The 23,279-nt window shown below is 45.8% G+C and overlaps 1 protein-coding gene across 1 annotated transcript; it reads left to right on the top strand.

The window, feature by feature from the left end:
* The first annotated feature begins 13,026 nt into the window (after nt 1–13,026).
* Nucleotides 13,027–17,437, top strand: KRT38 (keratin 38). Its single transcript, XM_015458849.3, is given in 8 exon segments — nt 13,027–13,526; nt 13,528–13,863; nt 14,061–14,143; nt 15,174–15,330; nt 15,695–15,856; nt 15,945–16,070; nt 16,539–16,738; nt 17,344–17,437. Coding segments are annotated over 8 exon segments (1,410 nt in total). The 5' UTR covers nt 13,027–13,274.
* The last annotated feature ends 5,842 nt before the right edge of the window (nt 17,438–23,279 follow it).

Here is a 23,279-nt window from a genome sequence, read left to right as displayed (position 1 = left end):
CTCTTTGCTACCCCACGGACTATAGCCTGCCGGTCTCCTCTGTCCATGGGATTCTCCAGGCAAGAATACTGGAGTGGGTTGCCATGCCCTCCTCCAGGGGCTCTTCCTGACCCAGGGATTGAACCCACATCTCTTACATCTCTTGCCTTGGCAAGTGGGTTCTTTACCATTGCTATCACCAGGGAGGCCCTTTTACTTTCTATTGCTGTACAAAATTTGTCTAGAATGTGCTTAGCTTGATAAACACAACAGACTGGACAGAACCAAATCTTCTTCAGTTCTAGAATCCTGGGCCTTTGCTGTCCAATACTGTAGCCACTACCTCCATGTGGCTATTTAAGTTTTAATGAAATAAAATGGAAAAATTCAATTCCTCAGTTGTACTAGCTACATTTCAAGTGCCCAATACCCATATGTGGCTGGTGGTACCACAGTGCAGAAAATAGAATATTTCTACTATTGTAGAAAGTTCTACTGGATGCCACAGTCCTGAACTGTCAGAATCACAAAGAGCCTTACAGATGAGCTGGTCCAATCTCTCCCATGTACAGACAGGGAGTCTAAGGCCTAGGGGAATGGAAAGATGTGCTCACAGATACACAACCAAAAGGCGGAAACTGGAGCCAAGGGTTTCGCCGCCAAGCCTAGCAGGTCTCTCTAAGCTCTGTATGCTTTCTCCAAGCGCTAAGTTTTTAAAATAAAAATAAAATAAAAACTAAAAAATTAGTTTTATTATTTTTTCAGGTTAATGAATATTTTCCCCTTTCTCCTGCTTTCACATCTCTAAGAATAGAGACTTATTTCCCCCCTGAGGTGCTGAAACTCTTTCCCGGGAATATAATTCTCCTTTCAAAAAGAGCTAGCAACTACCTGAGAATTCTCTTTCAGTCCAGTGGTTAGGACTCCACGCTTTCACTTATGAGGGCATGGGTTTGATCTTTGGTAGGGGAATTAAGATTCTGCAAGCCGCAAAGAGCAGCCAAAAATTAAAAACAAACAAAGAAACCACCAAACCCAGAATCTCCTCATCCTTTTTTAAAATGAATTTATTTTTTATTGAAGGATAATCGCTTTACAGACTTTGTTGTTTTCTGTCTCTCCTTATCCTTTTGACATCTGACTCAGTAGGTGCCTGGACCTTAGGCTGTAGCCAGTGCTGCAGCAGAAGTAATCATACAGGGAGTTGAGGACCAGGAGTCCAGGCCCCTAGACATTCTGGGGGCCTCTGTAGGTTCCTTGTCCCCCGTCACATATTGTTTAATCCAACCTGGTCATTGTTTCCACACCTGTGTGTCACTCTGACTTGCCAAGACCTGTCTGACCACTCAAATGCTCATTCAAGCTTTTTAATATGAAACCAAGGCCCACAGCCCAGGGCTGGGAGTGCTATCCCCTGCTGGTCACAGATGGCCACTATCTTTCGCGTTTGGATGGTCCTTCCAATGGGCTTGCCTGGTGACTCAGATGGTAAAAAATCTGCCTGTACTATGGGAGACCTGGGTTTGATCACTGGGTTGGGAAGATGCCTGGTGAAGGGCATGGCAACCCACTCCAGTATTCTTGCCTGGAGAATCCCGTGGACAGAGGCTACAGTCTATGGGGTCACATAGACATGACTGAGCAACTAACGCTTTGAATTTCCAAGTTAGAAACACCACAAGGGATCCTCCCACCCAACCCATCTCTCTTGTCTGATGGATGAGGAAGCCCCAGGCATAAACTCTGGAAAGGCTTTTTGCCCACCAGCACCAGGACCTCCTGGAGACTGGACCCAAGGCTACACATGTGGGGATTCTCAGAGGAACTCATATCAAAGCCTCTGGATTTAATTAACTCAGGTTTATAGAAGAACCTTGGCAGGGCCACAGCAAAGTAATAAAGCCTCTGGCATAATTGATGTTTGGGAGAAACTCCCACGGGTAGCAGGATACTCCCTGAGTGGGGATTAGGAAAGAAAGGACCTGTGTTTCAAAGATGCAACTTTCCCTGAGAATATTAAGGAGACTGGGCCTCACATCTGCCACCACTCATGGTCCTAGAACAAGGCCTCCTTATGGGGTGGGAGTGGGGGCCCACTGGGGCAAAGGAGCCATTCAAGAAGCCTGGCCAGAAGGTGATACTTGCAGAGAGAAGGGCCCAGGAGTCAGACACAGTGATGAAGAGGCTGGGTGATTTGTGGACTGAATTATGCTTAATGGTACCCTGCCTACTTTGTTAAGAAAGCTTTCACAATATGATCAAAACAGGATATGCCAGGTGAGAACTGGGAGAATCAGTCACAATGAAACATTTCTCTTTTTGGGTTTCATAAATTTTAGTCTATAAATGCAGTGATCTCAGTTTGGCAAAACAGGAAGTTCCTAAGATCGTTTGATGTCTATCTTCTTGAAAAATTGGTTGAGATAAGTGTGTTTCCAAATAGTCCTCTTCTTTAGCCATCAATAAGTAACCAGACAGACACACAAACTAGCATCTTGCCATAATGGAAATAATCAGTGACTGGCTTTAGAAAACCTGGGCTAGAGTTCAAATTCTATTACTAACGTGCTGTGTGATTTTGGCAGATAGCCTAACCTCTGTGCATCTCTGTCTCCTTCTCCCCTGTGGTAATGGGGATAATTCTACCTCCTTCACAGAGTTGTTGGGATAGAATGCATGTGAAAAGGCCTATCATGATGCCTACAGGGTAAGTGCTCGGTAAATGTTGCTTAAAGAAAATCTGCTTTGCCTTTATATAGAGAGTGGATAAACAACAAGGTCCTACTGTATAGCATAGAGAACCATATTAATATCCTATGATATGGCCTTCCCTGGTGGTCCAGTGATTAAGAATCTGCCTTGCAATGGAGGGGACGTAGGTTCGATCCCTGATCGGGGAACTTAGACCCCACATGCCAAAGAGCAGCTAAGCCTGTGCATTGTAACTACTACACCTGGGCGTCACAGCTGGAGAGTGTGTGCTGCAGTGAGAGATCCCTCATGACGCAACGAGGATCCCACGTGCTGCAACCAAGACCCCACACAGCCAAATACATAAATATTAAAAAATTATTCCTGTGGAATTAAAATAAAATACCCTATGATAAACCATAATGAAAAGAATATTAAAAATAATGTATATATATATGTATATGTATAACTGGATCTCTTTGCTAGATAGCAGAAATTAGCTGTCTGCTTGGCCCTGCTTGGCCCTGGTCACTAATCCGTAGCTGGGCTTTCTAGGACCATGGCTTCTAGTGCAGCAGGAACCCCTGCTCTTCAGGCTCTGTGAAAAGCTGTCTTTACTGCAGGGAGGCTGGGGCAGGTGTCTGCCCCAGAGAGGCTAAGATCCAGGGAGACCTTCAGCCTCCAGCATTGCATGGGACCTAACTGAGAAAGTAATCAGGCTAGTAGGAATCTTCCCAGAGCCTGCGGTTTATGGCCAGGTCTGCCTGGTCCTTCTAATGGTCACCCAGGGGTTGGTGGGGACTCTCCTGTCACTGCAGATGAGAGTAGGGTGGGAAGCAACTGAAGCCGATTTCGCAAGTGGCTCATCTCTGATGGGGGGCCGGGGGGATTCCCTGTGGCTTGGCTTGATTTTCAAGTTTTATTAGCGGAGCCACTTTCTTTCTGCAGCACACAGGGAGTTGCATCTCTCTCTTCTGGATCCTAGCTGATAAATGAAATGAATAATTTAGTGAGGTTGCATGTTGAATCTGAATCTACCGTTGTTGGGTTATTTCACTGAGTTACAGTGGGCACTTGTCCAGTGTTTTTTAAATGATGGCTGTGAGTCACTGGTGGTCTATGAAGTCATTTTACTGGATTTTAATCAGCTTGAGATACACACATACACACAGATTGAAATGAAACAATAGAAATTAGAAAAGAAGCATTTTTATGGGAAATTGAATCTTTATGTATATGTACTAGTCTTGGGTTGCAAAACATACAGTGTAATTCTTCCTTGATTTGTGCCCAGGAGTTCAAGTTCATGGTCTGTTCCAGAACTTGCCTTTTCAGATGAGAAACCAGGGACCAGAGAGAGCTCACTGACTAGTTTTGGGCCATCTGGCTAGTGAGTGCCCTTGCTGGGAGCAGACCCTGTACAGAGATGCCTCTTAAATGAGAACAAAACCCTAATCCCGCCCTGTCTGCCCTCGAAGGAGACTCTCCTCTGTGGGGAGATGTGGCCGAGTGGTTTGGTCGTGCCTGCCTGGGGGACTGTCACTAAGCATCCCATCCAGGACTTGGACAAAGGACCCCCACTGCTGGTGGAGGGTGGTGGTTGACAGGAGACTCAGGCCCATGCTGAGGATTAACAACGGGGATCTATGGATCCCAAGTCTAGATAAGCTGGCTTGCTGCTGTCTTGTCCTAGTCACTTGGTCCTTCCAGGAAACAAGCTTGTCTTAAGACCTACCTTCTTCTAGCTCCCATTTCCTTCTGCGGGCAGGAAGCAGTACCCAGCCCAAGATGCTCCCAGGAGCTCCATTACAGAAACAAGACTTCTGGGGGTCCAGAAATGCCTCTTCTGTTTCAGGGAATGACCCTTCTCTGCAGGTGAGGACGTGTCAGGTGGGCTCCCATGTGCCACAGGGGGTGGGTCTACAGTCACAGACTCATCCATACGTCGGATTCGACACTCCAGTCCCCTCGGAATGAGAGTCAGCTCCTCACAGAGTCCCAGTGTCTGTGCTCCCATGCTGAGCTCTTTCTCCCTCACCTTTGATGGGGCGGGAGAGACCTTGTAAAACATGACTAATTCCTCCTATGAAGGGTGTGGCTAGTGATACAAAGTGGGTTAAATAAACACCATATGAAGACAAGGGAGTTACGAGGAAACATCCAGTCTTCAGAATTTTTTAGATTTCGGAATTGCAGATAAGCTCTTTGTGGCTTTCTACTGTTTTAGGAAAAGTAGTGTTTGTATTTTAAAGATAATTAATTTTAATTTTATCCAATTAATACATTGCAAATAGTTTAAGACTTCAAATTTTGCTAAAATGCATATATCAAAATATAGCAGTTCACCTCTCCCATCAATTGGTCTTCCCAGAAGCAACTGTTTTCAGCCTTTAGCTCTTTCTTCTGGTGTGTATACATTTCTATAATGCTGAATAATATGTGAATATGGTTAACTTTAGAGTTTTCAAGTTTAGATGCAATCTAGTCTTCCTGTTATGGTAAATAAAGAATTCGCTCTCTCTACTATACCATTATTTTCTCTGCTTCCCCTGAATTCTGCTTTCTGGGATATGATTCTTCCCCAGTAACTCTCAGGACAGATTTTATAATCTTCATTTCCTACAACAGAAAATGAAAGCTCTGTGGCTTAAAGCCAGAACCTACACTTCTGCTTGATTTCAAAGTGCTGGTTTTCATTATATCACATTTCCATGGTCTCTTTTCTTGTTCTTCCAAGTCACTGCTTCTCAACCTTGGCTGCACACTGGAACCATCTGGAGAGCTTTAAAAAATACTGATGTCCCTGTCATGTCCAGGGATTCTGAAGTTATTGGTCTGGGTGTGGTCTGGGTATCAGAATCTTTATATGTTTCCTAGAAGATCTTACTGCGCAGTTAAGGTTAGAAGTTGTTCTTGATGGGATTTTAAGGGGGGAGAACTTGCTCCAGATGTTTCTAACTGCCACATTCAGGAGAGTTGCCCTTTCTTAGAGCAGTGGTTGCCAGACTTGAGCATCCTTCGGAATCCCCTGGAGGGCTTTTGAAACACAAATTGCTTGGCTCCAACCCCAGAGTTTTTGAATTCTGTGTATCTGGAGTTGGATCTGAAAATGTGTATCCTGACAAGTTCCCAGATGATCCTAATGCTGTTGGCCAGAGAATCAGACTTTGAGAATCACTGCCCTGGAGGCTGACAAAGCTAGGTTAGAAAATGTCCAGACCCTGGGTTTTTTTTTTTTAGCGCAGTGTGGAAACCAACATAGCTCTGGAGCTTTTCTTATCAAAAAGCACCTCTCTGTGCTGGTGCATCCCTGCCTTACCCTTGTCAAAGCCTCACTTGGTTTAGTACATTTCATGGGTCAGTGTCAAAATCTGAGAAATGCAGAAGACGGCCCTTGCATAGAGCACATGGCACTATCAGAGCAAGGCTGTTTCTTGAGACACGCAAACCAACCAGTGGATTCTACCCTTTCCAGGCCCAGCTGGGACCTTGGACTCTAAGGGAAGCATGGCACGTCAGTAGGTGATAAAATGATGAAACAGTTGTAGCCGGCCCCATGGCTACACTGCCTTCTGTTTTTCTAAGGGCAGATCTGTTGAATGTGCATTCAATGTGATCTACCTTTGACTTGACTTCTATGTAGGTTTATAAAATCAACGAATATGTAAGAAATATACTGCCGTCAATTTGGGTTGGGCAAGTGGCATTGAGTGGTACATGGAGTTGACTCCTATGGATTCTTCCCAGCTCCACATTCAGGGATATCATATGGGTACCTGATATTGGCTATTACGGAAGTATTTGCAGCACAGAAATTGGCGTACGCTAGAAATTGGGGCTTCCTACCCCTCCGGGAAAGCTAATTTACTGGTGCACCCCTGGTGGGTGTATACGCTTTTCCACGTTGTTTAAGAATCTCTGATTTTACTTCACTGGTTCAACATACAACTACCTTCGAGTGATCACAGGATGTTTCTCATTCTCTACTCACTTAAATGCACATCCATCGAGTACTTAGTCTCTCTATAGACTATGACCAGGCTCTGTGCTGGGTTCTAGGGATACAGAAATGAAGGAAGAGAAGCAACAAGATAGACTCCCTGACCTCAAAGAGTTCCCCACTCAGTAGTGGGGGGGCACGCCCATAATTTTCAGGGATGGAAGGAGTGTGCAGACAGGGGTGTGCTACCTGCCCGGGAGGCTCAGGAAGGCTTCACAGGGAGTGTGGTTGAGCCCACGAGCTCATTCATTCGTGATAGTCATTGCCCTCTAGGTGTTTCAGACTCAGGATATCTAGTAATAATGGATCTATAATAAGCAAAATAAAGCCATTTCCAGTACCTTTCTATTTCCCACCATCGAAATCTTTGATCTATGTCAAAAATCTATTTTTAGTCTAGCTGAAACACAATTCTGCGTTTCCTCCCTCCCTGGAGCATTGATTAATGGGGACACCACAACTCTACCAATCCACCTTCTGGAGACTTTTCTCCAATCATCTTGGCCAGGGCAAGGAGGACAGATCACCTGGAGGAGCAGAGGGTGGAATCAGAGGCTCACAGGCACCACCACTCCCTCTGCCTGTGAGCGGAGGTGCAAGCTCATGACTGCACCCGTTAACATCCCCATCTCCAGGATTCCATAAGACCTGTTTCCCACACTCTGACCAACATTGTGCACTATCCAATTAAATTAATCCTATAAGGAGAAAGTAGTTTCTCCTTACTATTTTAGTTTCTACTTCTTAATCATCAGTGAACATCCATTCATATATTAAGCCATTCTTATTTTTATTTTTCTGAAAACATGAAACATTTTTAAGGGGGTGATGGTGATGGTTGGAGATCCTGAAGAGGAAGGGAACTGACATTATTAAGTGCTTACTGTGTGCTAGGTATTATGCTAGAGGTCTGCCACTTGGTGTCCTTTATTCCTACCAGTAGCCCTGTGTATAAATATTACTGTAAATGTTCATAGGACAAAAGTGGAAAAGCTAGCTTAAAATGCAACATTTAAAAAACTAAGATCACGGCATCTGGTCCCATCACTTCCTGGCAAAAGATGGGGAAAAAGTGGAAACAGTGACAGATTTTTATGTTCTTGGGCTCCAAAATCACTTTGGATAGTGATTGCAGCTACAAAATTAAAAGATGCTTGCTCCTTGGAAGAAAAGCTATGACAAACCTAGAAAGCATATTAAAAACCAGAGACACTACTTTTCCTACAAAAGTCTATATAGCCAAAGCTATGATTTTTCCTCTAGTTATGTGTGGATGTGAGAGTTGAACCACAAAGAAGGCTCAGTGCCGAAGAATAGATGCTTTCGAAATGTGGTGCTGGAGAAGACTCTTGAGAGTCTCTTGGACAGCAAGGAGATAAAACCAGTCAATCCTAAAGGAAATCAACCCTGAATATTCAGTGGAAGGACTGATGCAGAAGCTGAAACTCCAATACTTTGGCCACCTGATGCGAAGAGCTGACTCACTGGAAAAGACCCTGATGCTGGGAAAGATTGAGGGCAGGAGGAGAAGCGGGTGACAGAGGATGAGTTGGTTGGATGGCATCACCGAGTCAATGGACATGAGTTTGAGCTAATTCCGGGAGATAGTGAAGGACAGGGAAGCCTGGCATGCTGCAGTCCATGGGGTTGCAAAGAGTCAGACGCAACTTAGCGACTGAACGACAACGTAGGACAAACTGGCTGCTTTTAAAGGTTAGGTAATGTGGTTGAGGTCAGGCAGCTCAGAAATGGAGGTTTTGGTATTTTCTATTTTTGTTGCTGTGAAGTAACAGGAAATATATATGTTGATCTCTGTCTCTGTTTTCTGGCAGAGAGCTCCTAAAGCTCTTGTGATTTTCCATGTGATAAGAACATCAGGAGCATCTTTTGTTCTACTATTTGATCTTCTACTCCAGTTACTGACTCAGAGCTCCTACATCTCTTGGAATTTCCTGGGTGATAGGAGTGTTCTTTGTTATAATGACGTGACTCTTGTCGGGTCCCTGCAAAACTTAGGATGATGGCTAGTCACCAGCAGGACCAACCCATGATTAGAAGCTTGGAACTTTCCACTTTATCCCCATGCTCTGGGAAAAGGAGAGGGACTGGAGATGGTTAATAATTGATCATGCCTACATGATGAACCCTCCATGAAAATCCCAAAAATGTGAAGTTTAGAGAACTTTCAGTTTGGTGAACATGCAGAGGTGATAGGAGAGTGGTGATCTGGAGAGGGATGGAGGCTTTGAACCCCTTCCTACCTTCCTTAGCCTCTGTACCTTTTCATCTGTATTCTTTATCATATCCTTTATAATATACTAGTAAAGGGAAGTGTTTCCCTGAGCTCTGTGAGCCATGTTAGCAATTTATTAAACACACAGAGGAGGCTGTGGGAACTCTGATTTCTAGTTGTTTGGTCAGAAGCACAGGTAACAATCTGGGACTTGGAATTAGTGTCTGGAGTGGGAGAAGTTTTGTGGGATTGAGCCCTTAATTTTCAGGATCTGACACTTAACTCCAGGTAGATAGTATCAGAATTGAATTGAATTATAAGGACATCTAGTTGGTGTTGCAGAGAATTGCCTAACATGTGGAAAACCCATACATCAGGAGCCAGAAATATTATAAGTGGACAAGTAAAGAAAAACCAGGCATATTTTCTCTAGACAGTTGCAAAGAAAGCTAGGTTCAGTCTTGATCTGCTCTTGGGCTACGAACAGAATAATGGGAAGAAAGACAATGACATGTCTAAAGACTTCAGAAGTGTGGCACCACCCCCATGGATCCAGGGTGGAGACTTGCTACTAATGTCTCCCCTTCAACTAAGGGACCATGGCTTTTGTTGATACACTCCTAGCGTCTAGGCTATTTCATGGTGGGTGGAAAAACAACATTGATAAATGACTAAACTTTGTGGATTATGGGGCTTGGACCTAAGACATCAGATGGCAAAGTTTTATCTAATTGGAAAAAGAAGCGCCTTTTCCATCATTGAAGTCTCAAGTGTCATATACTTAGAATAATAGTATGATATGCTATTATAATAGGCTGCTATGCTCAGCCTCTTCTCTTGAGTCTTCATGGCTTTCTTGACCTATGATTACCTTTGACACCATTTCCTAATACCTAGCAGACATGGCATGCAAAGCTCTCCATATAATAGTTGTCTTTTATCTTTACATCCATCACAATGTGTGATGGTGATGTCCCTATTCAGAGAACAACCCCCTGGATGCCCTCATGCATCTTCCTGCAGCAAAGGGCAGGCATAGAAAAGGTAGGTTTGTGGGTGAGGCACATTTCCAGGTTCTAGATGGCAACTCCACATCTTTCTCTCCCACTGGTTGAGATGCATCCCCATGTATCAACACTGTATCTGAAGATAGCACCCCAAAGACACAGCTCCTCACTTCTGTCTGCAGTAGACTTCCTGGCTGTGGATATCAGTATTCCTAAAGTTAGACTCAGTGCAGAGAACTTCGTGCACATAGGTGAAAGAAGGAGGGCCATACTCTCCTCTTTCATGCTCTGTGTTCACCACTTCTTGTTACGGAACCTGGTTCACATTTGATCACCAAGGGCCACAGGGACTCTTTTTAAAGAACTGGGAAGGAAGGCAGTCTTAGGTATGAGAGCTAGGATTCTCACCCATACTCATTTCCTTTGAGAAAAATGCAGATCAGTGGAACAAAGCAACTTTACAAGGGAACGTCAGTGTCATTATACAAGATAGTGTATCCAGTAGAAACCCATGTCAAGACCATGATCAAACTCTAGCAGGGAGGAGCATCATCCAGACATACAAATCTTCAGAAGTGATGTAATGCAGTAATAAGTGTGCTTTGAGATGAAAGATACTATGCATTTTAGCCAATGGAATGAATCCTGTCAGAGCATAAGGTCAAGATACCTTCTATTTAGCAAGTCAAATGAAATGACTTTAAAAGTCTAGTTCTCTGGTTTATAGGGAATCGAGTTGCTATGCAATGAAGTGGAGGAGAGTAACAAAGGAGTGTTTGAAGATGTAACCTATGCAGATTGCATCCAGAGACCTCTGAAGGATGGGATGGACTGGCCTGGTGATGCCTCCTATGGTGTCTGGAAAGGGCTATTCATTGATGAACTCTGAGTGACTCTTAGGCCAGAGCTGACTTTTCGGGGGAATGTAGATGGAATTTTTGAATTCTGTATTTCTTCTTGATAGAACGCAAAGTAGTAAAGAGGTTTCATTCTCATTTATTTTTTCCTGAATTTCCTTCCAAGTCACTTTAGTTAGTAAATTGCTTTTGAAGATGTTAAGGACTTTTAGAAGTGAATTCTTTCTTACCTACTAAGACACATTTCAGAATAGTCTGAAGCTCTGACATGTGAATACCTGACATTGTGAGTCTAATTAATAAAAACCTTACAGGAGATAGGTTTAAATTCATTTTGTTGTTGTTGTTTAGTCTGGCTCTTTTGTGACCCCATGGACTGCAACCTGCCAGACTCCTCTGTCCATGGAATTTTCCAGGCAAGAACACTGGAGTGGGTTGCCATTTCCCACTCCAGGGGATCTTCCTGGCCCAGGGATCAAACCCTCATTTTCCTGAATTGGCAGGTGGGTTCTTTACCACTGAGGCACCTGGCTCAGTGGTAAAGAACCCACCTGCCAATGCAGGAGACCTAAGAGACGAAAGAGATGCAGGTTCTATATCTGGGATGGGAAGATCTCCTGGAGGAGGTCATGGAAACCCATTCTTTCTTGGAGAATCCCATGGGCAGAGGAGCCTGGCAGGCTACAGCCCATGGAGTTGCAAAGAGTCGGACATGCCTGAAGTGAGTTAGCATGCACACATGCATCTGGAAAGCAGATATATATATATATATATATATATATATATATATATAGAGAGAGAGAGAGAGAGAGAGAGAGAGAGGGTTATCTAGTCCCTATAGATGTCTCTATATATCTAGTCTCTATTCTATGTATGTAGTCCCTATAGAGATGTCTGTTCAGTGCTTGTTTAATGCTCAGAGCCCTGCCTAATACTCATTTTCTCAAAGATCTAGTTACAACCACCTCGGGGGCCCATGTTAGATCTTTCTTAGTACCAGGGGCCTATAGTCTGCCAAAAATTTTGAGAAAATTTGAGACCTTAGCCATCAGCTGTTTTGGTTCCCTGGTACTAAGAGCTAGTGGTGTGTTTGATAGGTATAACTATTTTGGAGATGGAATGTTTCCCCTGGGCATTTTCCTGCATAGTCCTTGGAGAACCCCTACTGCTTTGGTACCCCAGCATTTGTATTTTCTGGGAGAAACAATATAGACCAAAAAAGAACAATATAGAATATCAGATTCTTGTTTTCTCTTTTAATTTCAACTTTTTGCTCAGTTTCTGAGCCTTTTAATCCTTCTTCATCTAGCAATGACCCAGTTGTTCTCCTGTTGGGGGCTAGGGTGGGGGATCAAGGGGAATAAGAAGAGGCTCTGGAGTGGAAAGAAACATACTGAGGAGAGCTTTGACACTTTATAATTGGCCTGATCAGAGAAAAACAACTTCACATCTCTGGTCCCCAAAGCCTTATTTATGGCAAAACCAATACAATATTGTAAAGTAAAAAAAAAAAAAAAAATTAAAAAGCCTTATTTATTTATTTTTGTAAAATTAAGATAAGAATACCCGCCTCACATAATGTAGGAAGGATATAGACAATATAATTGATAAATCCCCTAAGACACATGATAAGTGCTCCAAAACAGACTTTAGAATCAAGCAAGTAAGACTGGAAGAGAGACATCAGTGACTTTGACTCTTGCATTTCATGGTCAAGTTCATGTGATTCAAAAAGATTATTTGAATCTCTTATATGAGATTCAAAAAGATTATTATTATTATCAATAATCTTTGTTATTGTTTTTTTGTGCTCACTTTTCTTGGTCTAGATCAGGTTTTCAGAGTCACCCTTATACTAATGATTTCCCAGACACTATTGAAAACACCCATGGCTACCCAAGTTATAGTGCTTCTTGAAGGACAGAAATGATATCGTGCCTAACCAACTGTGTGTCAGGTATGAGCCTGGCACATAGGATGTATCAGGAGATGTGTGTTGAATGAATGGACTTTTCAGAGAAGTCTTACTGCCCCTTAGAGTGGAGCAGAAAGGCAAACAACTGAAGAAAGAAGAAATAGAAAACTTCTCGATAACCAATAAGCCCATAACATCTGCCAAAACCAGTTTCTTCCCTGGATAGGGAAGGCTGGTTGAGTCTTCGCCCAGGTCAGTGCCACTGTAGTTACAGAAGTTTGTCTCTCTTGTTGCTCTGATGACCTACAGGAATAGTCACGTGTTCAGTGTGGACATACCACTAAGGAGGCCAACCATCTGATGACTGAAAGGGCTTTTGTTCTTTTAAAAATAATGAAAAGCTTCTGACAGCCCACCAACAGCTCATCTGATATCAAAGAGCCAGGAGGCACCTCAGATTCATCAACATTCCTCTAATGAGGTGAGGAACTCTTAATGGTAAACTCAACAGCTGAGTAACAGGATGACGGTACAACAGTAGGTAGAGAATCAAGGTAGGGAGGTCAAAGCATGGAGCCCACACCCACTTGGGATGGGGTATAAAAGGGCCGGGAGGGAAGAGGGTTGTCAGATGCAGTGGCTCAGCCTTCTCAGTGGCTCTGAACCTCCTGTGTATCCTCAGTCCACCATGACTTCCTCCTGCATCAGCTCATGCCACTCTCTGGGCTGCACCAACATTCCTGGAGCAAGAAACATCTGCGTCTCCTCCATTGACACTGGAGACCAGCCTGGGGCAGAGATCAATGCTGCCCTTCTGGGACTCTCGGCCACCCTGGCACATGCCCAGCCGAGTCCGAGTGGGCACAACCCCTCTGGGTCAACCTAGCCTCTGTCTGCCCCACAGCTGCAACACCGCCTGTCCCTTGCCGGGGACCTGTGACATTCCTGGCAACATCGGAATCTGCGGAACCTTCAGTGAAGGCTTCTTCAACAGCCACGAGAAGGAGACCATGCAGTTCTTGAACGATCGGCTAGCCAGCTACCTGGAGAAGGTGCGCCGGCTGGAGAGGGACAACGCGGAGCTGGAGAGCCAGATCCGGGAGCTGAGCAAATGCCCTGAGTCCACCGTGTGTCCAGACTATCAGAGCCACTTCCGCATCATCGAGGAGCTGCAGCAGAAGGTGAGGTGTGGAGCAGCCTGGGTGGGGTGTGCTGGGACCAAGGGAGGTAGAAGGGCATGGAAGGCAAACACCCACCAAGAGCTGAAGGAGCTTTGGGTTCTTGGAGTCTCCTGAGCATGAACATAGACATCACACGTAGAGCAGGAACCTGGAGCGTGATGCTCTGTTATGTGAACTATCTTCCTGGCTTTGCTCAGATCCTGTGCAGCAAGGCTGAGAACACCAGGCTGATCATCCAAGTGGATAATGCCAAGCTGGCTGCCGATGACTTTAGAATCAAGTAAGTAAGGTTGGGGCTTTCCTGTTGGCTCAGTAGTAAAGAATCTGCCTGCAATGCAGGAGACCTGGGTTCAGTCCCTGGGTGGGGAAGATCCTCCAGAGAAGGAAATGGTAACCTGCTCCAGTATTCTTGCCTGGAGAATCCCATGGACAGAGGAGCCGGGCGGGCTATAGTCCATGGGGTCACAAAAAGTCAGACACGACTGAGTGACTAACAAGTAAGGTTGAAGGAGGGCTCAGAGTGACTCCTTCCTCCACTGTGAGTCCCAATGTCCAAATACTTGCTGGATGAGTGAATTACTGTCCTTTTTCTTCCTTATTAAATTTTTTTTTTTTTTTTGCTGGGGTTCTCTCACTTTTACAAACCAAACTAATAGAAGGTAGATTGAATTGAGTATCTATAGTTTGGTATTAGTCTGTCTTCATTTATGGTTCCTAAAATGGTTGTGATAAGGCAGTCTGACTTCATTAACCAGGAGCAAAATAAAGTGATTTCTAGAATAAACTGAGCCATTGACAGCCACTGAATTTCACATATAAGTTAAGGGAGCCTCTTAGAGATAAGCCAGGGTCCAGGTTTACCTATGGAGCAATCTATGGAGCTCTCAGGTGCCAGGTGTTTCCACTAAACAAAGATGAAAAATAGAGATGGAAAAATGTTCCAACATAAGGGATAAAGGAGCAAATCAATGACCAGGCAGTTGGCTATTGCTTATCCTAGTTAACTAAGAGCTCATACAATAGCATGAACCCTGTGTTGGGTCCTAAGGTACATGATCTTAGGCAGGTCAGTTAATCTTTCTGAACCAAAGTTGCGTCATTTCACAGTGGTGAAAATGATTAAGTGCTGTGAATGTCTCACTAGACGGTGAGCTGTTTGAGAGTGGGCACTGTGTCTAAGTCATCTCCAAGGCCAGTGCTGAGCCAAATGAGCAAACGAGGGTCCAAGCTGGTAAAGAGGGTGGGGGCAGGGCCAGCTGAGAGGGGCTCTCCTTGGCATCTCAGTTGACTTTCGCCTTCTGTGATGGAAGGCACGAGAGTGAGCGCTCCTTGCGCATGGTGGTGGAGGCGGACCTGTTCGGGCTGCACAAGATCCTGGACGACATGAGCCTGGCCAAGGCCGACCTGGAGGCCCAGCAGGAATCCCTGAAGGAGGAGCAGCTCTGCCTCAAGAGCAACCACGAGCAGGTCTGGTCCTACAGCTGCAGACATCATGGGGAGGGGAGGGTGCTGGGCAGAGAAGGGAGCGCCTCCCACCAAGGGTCTCCAGGGTTAGAGTCTAGGCTCAGGTGGCAGCAGGATAAAGGACTGATCTGGGCCTGAGAGTCAGACTGGCCCAACGGGATGTGGCAGAGTGGGGTTTCTTCTCTAAAGGTATGCCTTGTAAGATTAGGCAGGTCTCCAGGTGGGTCCTTCCCACTGGACCCAGGGCAAGACGTCTCACATCAGTGTGTGTGGTGTCGCATCTCATGCTGCTTGTTGGGGAGGGGGCTCAGGTGCTCTCTGCAATGCCCTTTTCTTACTGCAGGTCTTGGTCTCTCTGTCTCTGTAGGAAGTGAACACTCTGAAGTGTCAGCTGGGAGATAAGCTCAAGATTGAGCTGGATGTGGTGCCCACTGTGGACCTGGGCAGGGTGCTGGAGGAGATGCGGGGCCAGTACGAGGCCATGGTGGAGACCAGCCTCCGTGACGTGGAGCAGTGGTTCCAAACTCAGGTGAGGGAGGTGCTGCAGAGCAGGGAGGGATCCGGCTGCATCTGGCCAGGGAGGTGATCGATCACTTCTCTGTGTGCTCGTGCTACAGTCTGAAGGCATCAGCCTGCAGGCCATGTCCTGCTCAGAGGAGCTGCAGTGCTGCCAGTCGGAGATCCTGGAGCTTCGACGCACAGTGAACGCCCTGGAGGTGGAGCTGCAGGCTCAGCACAACCTGGTATGGTCCTCCTCACCCTCACCACGCTGTGAGGGCCCCAGGCCCGGGGCTCACAGCAGCATCCCTTAGATGTCTCACTAATCAGTTTCATTAACAGTTAAGTCAGAGCTCAGGATCTGAGTCCTCTGAAACTTGATGCCTTGTTCTCAAGGTTATTTTGACCCAGAGGATGCTTTCCATTAAAAGTCACTTCCTTCAGCATCAGGTGTGGTGGTTTAGGCACTCATTCTACATGATTTTACTGAATGTCTATGTCAGGCCTGGGGGATGCATGGGTAACCATGACACCATTCGAGTTAGGTTTTTTTTTTGGTGAAAAGTCTTGGCTGTATTGACAGTGGTTTATCCAGAGCTCAGGAGTGTCCTATGACTTCTTGGAATCTGTCCCATGTGGCTGAGCATGGCCAGGATTTTCACTGCATGATTTGGGGGCAGCTAGGTCTCTCACCCTGTTATTTCCCATTATAGAAGGACTGTCTGCAGAACTCACTGTGTGAATCTGAGGCCTGCTTCGGCACCGAGCTGGTCAACGTGGAGGAGCAGCTGTCCGAGATCCGGGCTGACCTGGAGCAGCAGAACCAGGAGTACCAGGTGCTGCTGGATGTCAAGGCCCGGCTGGAGTGTGAGATCAACACATACCAGAACCTTCTGGAGAGTGAAGACTGCAAGTATGTATGATCTAGGCCAGGGGTCCCCAAGCCCCAGGCCATCCTGGTTCTTGGTCCATAAGGAACCAGGCCATAGAGCAGGAGGTGAGCAGCAGATGAATGAAGCTTCATCTGCTGTTCCTCATCGCTCCCATTACCACCCAAGCCATCCCCTCTTCGCGAGTCCCAGTCCTTGGAAAAATTGTCTTCCACAAAACAAGTCCCTGGTGTCAAAAATGTTGGGGATCGCTGATCTAGGCAATTTCTGGCCATGCCATTCCACAGAGCACTCAAGAGCTTGTTCAAGATCTCGTTGTAAAGAACAAGCTTCCCTGTGCGTGCTCTCTCAGTGAAACATTCACCTCTCCTGGTGCGTGCAGACTGCAATGCTGATAGAATGTTTCAGGAATGATAGCAGGGTCCCTAAGCCACATTGACCAAGGGACTCCTGGATGTGGAGAGATACAGTGAGAGTGAAAGTGGGACTGCTCTGTAGATTCCACTGGGCTGTGTAATTTGTTGCTGGTGGACCTGTCCTTAAGACTTTTGGTCTTACCTTTCTGTCCATCACTGAGATACTTTTCACCTCCCAGGTCAAGCTCATTCTTCTCTCTCTCTCCCTGCAGACTCCCCTGTAATCCCTGCTCTACGCCTGCCTCTAGAACCCTTCATCCCAGCAGTGCTCTGCCTGCCTGCACTGGCACTAAGAGCCAGTTCTGAAGGTCTGTGCCCAGTGCAGAAGATCCAGGCTGCTGGTACCGGGGCTAGTATTGCCCTCACCAGCTTAGTCTTCCTTCCAAAAAGACCAAACCCACTGGAGGCATTTTCACTGAATCATAGGATAACAGATAACTTCTGAGCAGTGGTTTCCTGTTTGTTCCTTAAGCTGTATTTTTTCCCTTTGTTTCCATGTTGTAATGGTCTTTCACTAAAACTATTGTTTTTTCCCAGGGTCTCTTCTGGGATTTTGGTTCTACTCCAGTGCTTCAGAATCTCCTCAAATTTAATTGTGTTCCTGTATTCAGTGGTCAATAAACCTCCTTCCTGTATGACATGCTTCTGGTGTTTGGCAATGTATGTGATGTGATAAAGAGCCCTGGCTGTCAAGACCTTGGGTGGTCACCGGCCCTGGCATGTCGCTGCCAGGAATTCTCTGGGGCACTGGGGTCTTAGCCTCTGGATGGAGGCCCTTTGCTGACATTGGGATGTGTACATACCTTGCCCATCAATCTCAATTGACTGGTGAAGGGAAGCGGTGTTCGTTGCCAAACCCGAATTCCTTCAAAACAGCTCAGAACTAACATGTCCCTACTGTGCTTTTGGCATCTTCAGCCTCTTGGTATTTTGTCCAAGAGCAAAAATCACACAACTCAGAGTTCCAGTCTGGTCAGAGGGAGGTCGTGTTGAGAGCTGCCTTGGCCAAGTTGCCAAGTTTTTTCTTCTTGTTTGAATTGGTCCTTTTCATAGAGGCAGGCTTCCCTGGTGGCTCAGATGGTAAAGAATCTGCCTGCAATGTGGGAGACCCAGGTTCGATCTCTGGGTCAGGAAGATCTCCTGGATGAGGAAATGGCAGCCCACTCAAGTATTCTTGCCTGGAAAATCCCATGGGCAGAGGAGCCTGGTGGGCTACAGTCTGTGAAGTTGCTAAGAGTTCGACATGACTGAGCAGCTAACACTGCACTACTACACTTTCATGAAGGCATGGGATCCTCATCGATTCTCTTAGACATGGCAGCCCAGATTGGGTTCCGGGGACAGTTTTCTTGGTCCTGGCCCACCTCTTGTTTATATTTTTCTGTAGACAGATGCTGGCACTTTTGTATAGGCTTATCTCCTCTGCTGCTGCCTTCGAAGTACTAGAGTGAGGAATGCAGTTGGCATGAATGCTGTCTGCTTTTTGGACATGGCTCTGACCCTGGCCAAGATGGTTCTCAGCCAGACACAGTGAGAGAGCAGACAGGGAAAAGCACCCGAGAGGCTCTGTTCTCTCCTTGCGGAGCTAGTCAATTTAGCTTTTGGCATATTTATGCTGAGTGGGTCCAGAAGAATGAAACTCTCAGGTCTCAGCTTCCTCTTGAACCCTGGTCCAATGACCAGTGCAGAGTCGATTCTTCTTCATGGTAGTGAGACAAGCTGGGACCTGGGACCCTCGACTGCAATGCATGCATGTGTGCTAAGTCGCTTCAGTTGCGTCTGACTCTTTGCTATGCTATGGACTGTAGCCCACCTGGCTCCTCTGTCCATCAGACTCTCCAGGCAAGAATACTGGAGTGGGTTGCCATGCCCTCCTCCAGAGGATCTTCCTGACCAGGGACCGAACCTGCATTCTCCTGCATTGGCAGGCGGGTTCTCGGCCATTAGCACTATCTGGGAAGCCATGCACCTAGACAAATGTCTCCTCAGGCAACAGAATACAAAGAAACTATAAGGGACTAAAAATAACTGCGCGCATGCCCAGCTAAGGCAAAGCCTAGACAACAAGAAGCAAAAAGACCAAAAAGACCAATTGTTGCTTCTGAAGAGCTGGTGACAAAAACAGGGTGTCGGGAAAGCAGGGTACTGCAAATGCCCCTACACTCAACACCTCCAAAGGGGTGGGCCAACCATCTAAGCCACTCTGGTGTGGCCCCTGGACACACCCCTATTCTCACTGCATGTTAAGGAACCAGCTTGCCCCTCCTTGGGCAGTGAATAAGGGAACCTGTCAACTTGTTTTGCTCCCTCCCGTGGCTGCAGGAGTCCCATAATGCCTTACGTGAATTTCTTGTCTGGCCTCTTATCAATTTAATTTGATTGCAGGAGGCTACGAGCCCTGGTTGGTGACAGTACCATAGTGTGGGGGAGAAAGCATGTGCTCCAGAGTCAGACAGACCTGGGCTCCAGTCCGACCTCTGTGACACTAGCTGAGTGAAACTGGCCAGGTCACTACACACTCTTGAGACCTATTCCTCAGTGGTAAAATTAGAAACTTTGTACTTTCCTCTCGCTGTTGTTGAGGGATAATCCATATAGTGCTCCTGTCATACGGAAGGTGCTTGTGGCATATTTGTTTATGGGGTTCCCGGGAAAACTGCAGGGATAGTTTTTTCTTCTTAGAGGGACAGAGGAGCTAGAGAGGTGGTCACAGAACCCATTAGCAGCACGGGGGGCCATACATTCCCATGTGGGTGGACTGGAAGCTTGGCTGTATTCTTTGGCCACTTATAAACAATAATGAAATAAACTACTATCACTTCGGGAGCTCAGTTTTCCACTCCAAGTGGCCTAACCAAAATCAAAAAGCTTTCTATGGGCAGTCAGGGGACAATAATGTCCTGGGGGCTCTTGTGGGCTTTCTTCTAACAAGTAACTCAAATGTCAGAAGTTGTAAGGAGTGGCCATGAGCACCATGTGATTGGCCATGGAAGTCTGGCCTGTACCCCACTTGCCTGACCAGGCCACATCCTGAATGAACTCTAATTGTGGGACCCCAGGGCTATGAGGTGTGAAGGAAAAGGCTATTCAGATATAGGGGACTGCAGGCCGGGGAGGCTGGCAGGTGGTGACCATTCTGGCCCAAGACACCTGGACATTGTGCTTTCACTCACATCCATTCTTGCAACCAGAGGACTCAGGGCTCCCTTTGGTACCAAATCCCAAGCCCTCCTCTTCTTACAGGTGATTCTCCCACCTGCCCACTAGGTTCCTCTCTCTGGTCTCCCCGTATCACACTACCCTCATGGATTAGACTGATATGGGCCCTGAATTCAGTATCTGATTTTACTTGGGCCATGTGGATTGATTATTTTTTTCCCCTGAGATTTTTGCTCCTTTGGCTTGGGACCACATCCAGTTTTGAGCCACCTCGTAAGTAAGGCCATTAGTTTTCTGTTTATCAGCCCTGTATTACCAAGGTGCTCATCTGTAATATTTCTTTCCAAACTTCACGTAATAATACCAATTAAGTCTCTGCCGGCCCCTCCATTCATCACCTGTTTTTTGACTCCAAATGGCATTTACCCCAAATCCTAGCAAAGTGGAAGGGAGTAAGTGTGACTGCCTGCAGGTCCCTGTGGTGGATGCTGGCCCACGCAGAGAGCTCTGGGAAAGAACTCACACTTCTGCTCCCACCACTGTCTATGCTGGGAGGACAAGAAAACTGAGGTGGATTTCTAGACTTTCCATAATACGAGCATTTTTTCATTTGGACACCATTTTTTTGGATGGCCCTTGATATGCGACTCTAAGGCTCCACTTCGTCTTCCTCTCCTTTATAGAGTCCCTTGGACTGCAAGGAGATCAAACTAGTCAATCCTAAAGGAAATCCATCCTGAATATTCACTGGAAGGACTGGTGCTGAAGCTCCAGCACTTTGGCCACCTGATGTGAAGAACCAACTCATTGGAAAAGACCCTGTTGCTGGAAAAGATTGAGGGCAAGAGAAGAAGGGGGCAACAGAGGATGAGATTGTTGGGTGGCATCACTGACTCAGTGGACATGAGTTTGAGCAAACTCTGGGAGATGGTGAAGGACAGGGAAGCCTGGCGTGCTGCAGTCCATGGGGTCACAAAAAGTTGGCTACAACTTAGCCCCTGAACAACATCTTCCTAAGAACAAAATCAAATTTGCCTCTTCTGAAGCCCACTTACAATAATTTCCATGAGCTCATCTTGTTGAATCATTTTTCTGTCTTTTTCCTATCTAATTACATGTTTCTCAACCATGCCTTTTCAATTAATATATATGGGAAAAAACCCCACCTTTTTACTTAAAATTGTTTTAACTTTCAAAAATATAAATACAAACTAGTGACAGTTCAGTTATAATACAGATTGTGATTGGTTTCAAATGCCATGCCCTCTAAGCAAACTATCTTCCTGCCACCTGTTTTGGAGACTGCCACCCCTCCAGTCTTACCAAGGGGAGGAGGGACTCTCATTGACCATCACTGCTGGCTTGAATACGAGCCCCTGGGCTAAATCTAGCCATTGTACCTGCCTGCTAGGTGTAATAAATATCAGTATCTGCATCTTCAAAGAGTTTCCCTGTCCCTCCAAAGAATCCAGACTGATCTCTCCTGGCTCCAGGCTTTTATCTCTGACCCCCTGCCGGGCGGTGACCTTTCATTCACTGGCTCCAAACTTGAACTCAGCTTCTTCTTCTCAAGCCAGCTCTCTGCCTTGACTTCTCAGTTTCCTTTCACATTACCTTATTGTCCCAGGAACCCAGAGGTGACCTCAAGCACACTTTTGGGGGTCCTCCTTCCTCTGAGGAAGTCCTTCCTTTGACCCCCACCCCCATATAGAGTACATGGCCCAGACTTGGAGCATTCTTTTGTAATCTCTGTTCTCCATCCCTTTCTTTCTGATGGCACTGCAGGTGGCTGGATTTGGTCTCTATCACATGCTGTCTGGATTCTTTAAAAGCCTCTTCCTGCCTCATCCCTTCTCTGCCAAGTTCATCCTGCACACACTTCCAGCCCTTTACTCTTCCATTTAACATGTCTTAAGCATATATTATGTACCAGGCGCTGCATTGTGTACTAGAGAGCACACAAAATGGAGATTTAGTGTTCCTACCCCAGGGTGCGTACTAGTACTAGTTAAGTTTCCTGAACTGCTATTTTCATCATTGCTCCCTTTTGCTCAAAAACCACCGGAGAACTCTGTTCTGTCCCCTGCTGTATTTCCAGCTGCTTAGATGAGTGTGTGGTCCAGAGCAGGAAATTGGTACCTGTCTGTTGAATGATTAGAATGATCAGATGGGTCTGTTGGACATTCTGTGGCTGAGATCTAGTGGCTTTGACTTGGTGTTCAGAGACAAGGAACCTGGACTTGAGAGTCAGGCAGACTTGAGCTAATATTTCAAGGTTTGTGAGCTCAGGCAAGTTAACTAATTGCTCTGAGTTTTTCCTTATTCTACAATGGGACGCTTGAAACTACTCTGCAGTGTGATTATAATTAAGATATGGTTACCTAGAGAAGGAAATGGAAACCAGCTCCAGTATTCTTGCCTGGGAGAGTCCATGCACCCTCTGTAACCCTGGTGGGCTACGGTCCATAGGGTTGCAAAGAGTCAGACACGACTGAGCACATACACAAAAGAAACAACAGCAAGAAAGCAATAGTGGTAAAGGTTAATTAAAATAATGTATTTAGAAAAGAGAGATGGTTATATGTGAAGCACATGGTGTACCTTACTTGGAAGCACATAGGAGATAGTCAAATACGCTATATCAACTTTGAATATATAGGGGTATGTGTGTGTCAGAGAGAGAGAAAAGAAAGGCCATCCTGTATGTTAAGTGCCAGATGAGATTCCCAGCACATAATAGATGTAAATAAATGTTGCTTCTTGACGTTTGTCAAGGTGAACTGAACTGAACTGAAGGTGCAAACTTGACCTCTGTCTGTCCTCCACAAGCATTGTTTCATTTGCACCTGTTTCTTACCCACAAGGTTAACAAGCACTGTATGGGTTTCCCTTCTTGCCCCTCCTCTCTTCCATCTCAGATGTTCTCATGAGACAAACCTCGGTAAAGAAGAGAAAACTAGGAAAACAAACAGAACTTGCCTATTATATT

This window comes from Bos taurus, chromosome 19 (assembly GCF_002263795.3).
Source record: "Bos taurus isolate L1 Dominette 01449 registration number 42190680 breed Hereford chromosome 19, ARS-UCD2.0, whole genome shotgun sequence".
In the NCBI taxonomy this organism is placed as follows: Eukaryota; Metazoa; Chordata; class Mammalia; order Artiodactyla; family Bovidae; genus Bos; species Bos taurus.
The sequence above is the reverse complement of the archived record's forward strand: the minus strand, read 5'-3'. Positions and strand labels throughout refer to the sequence as shown.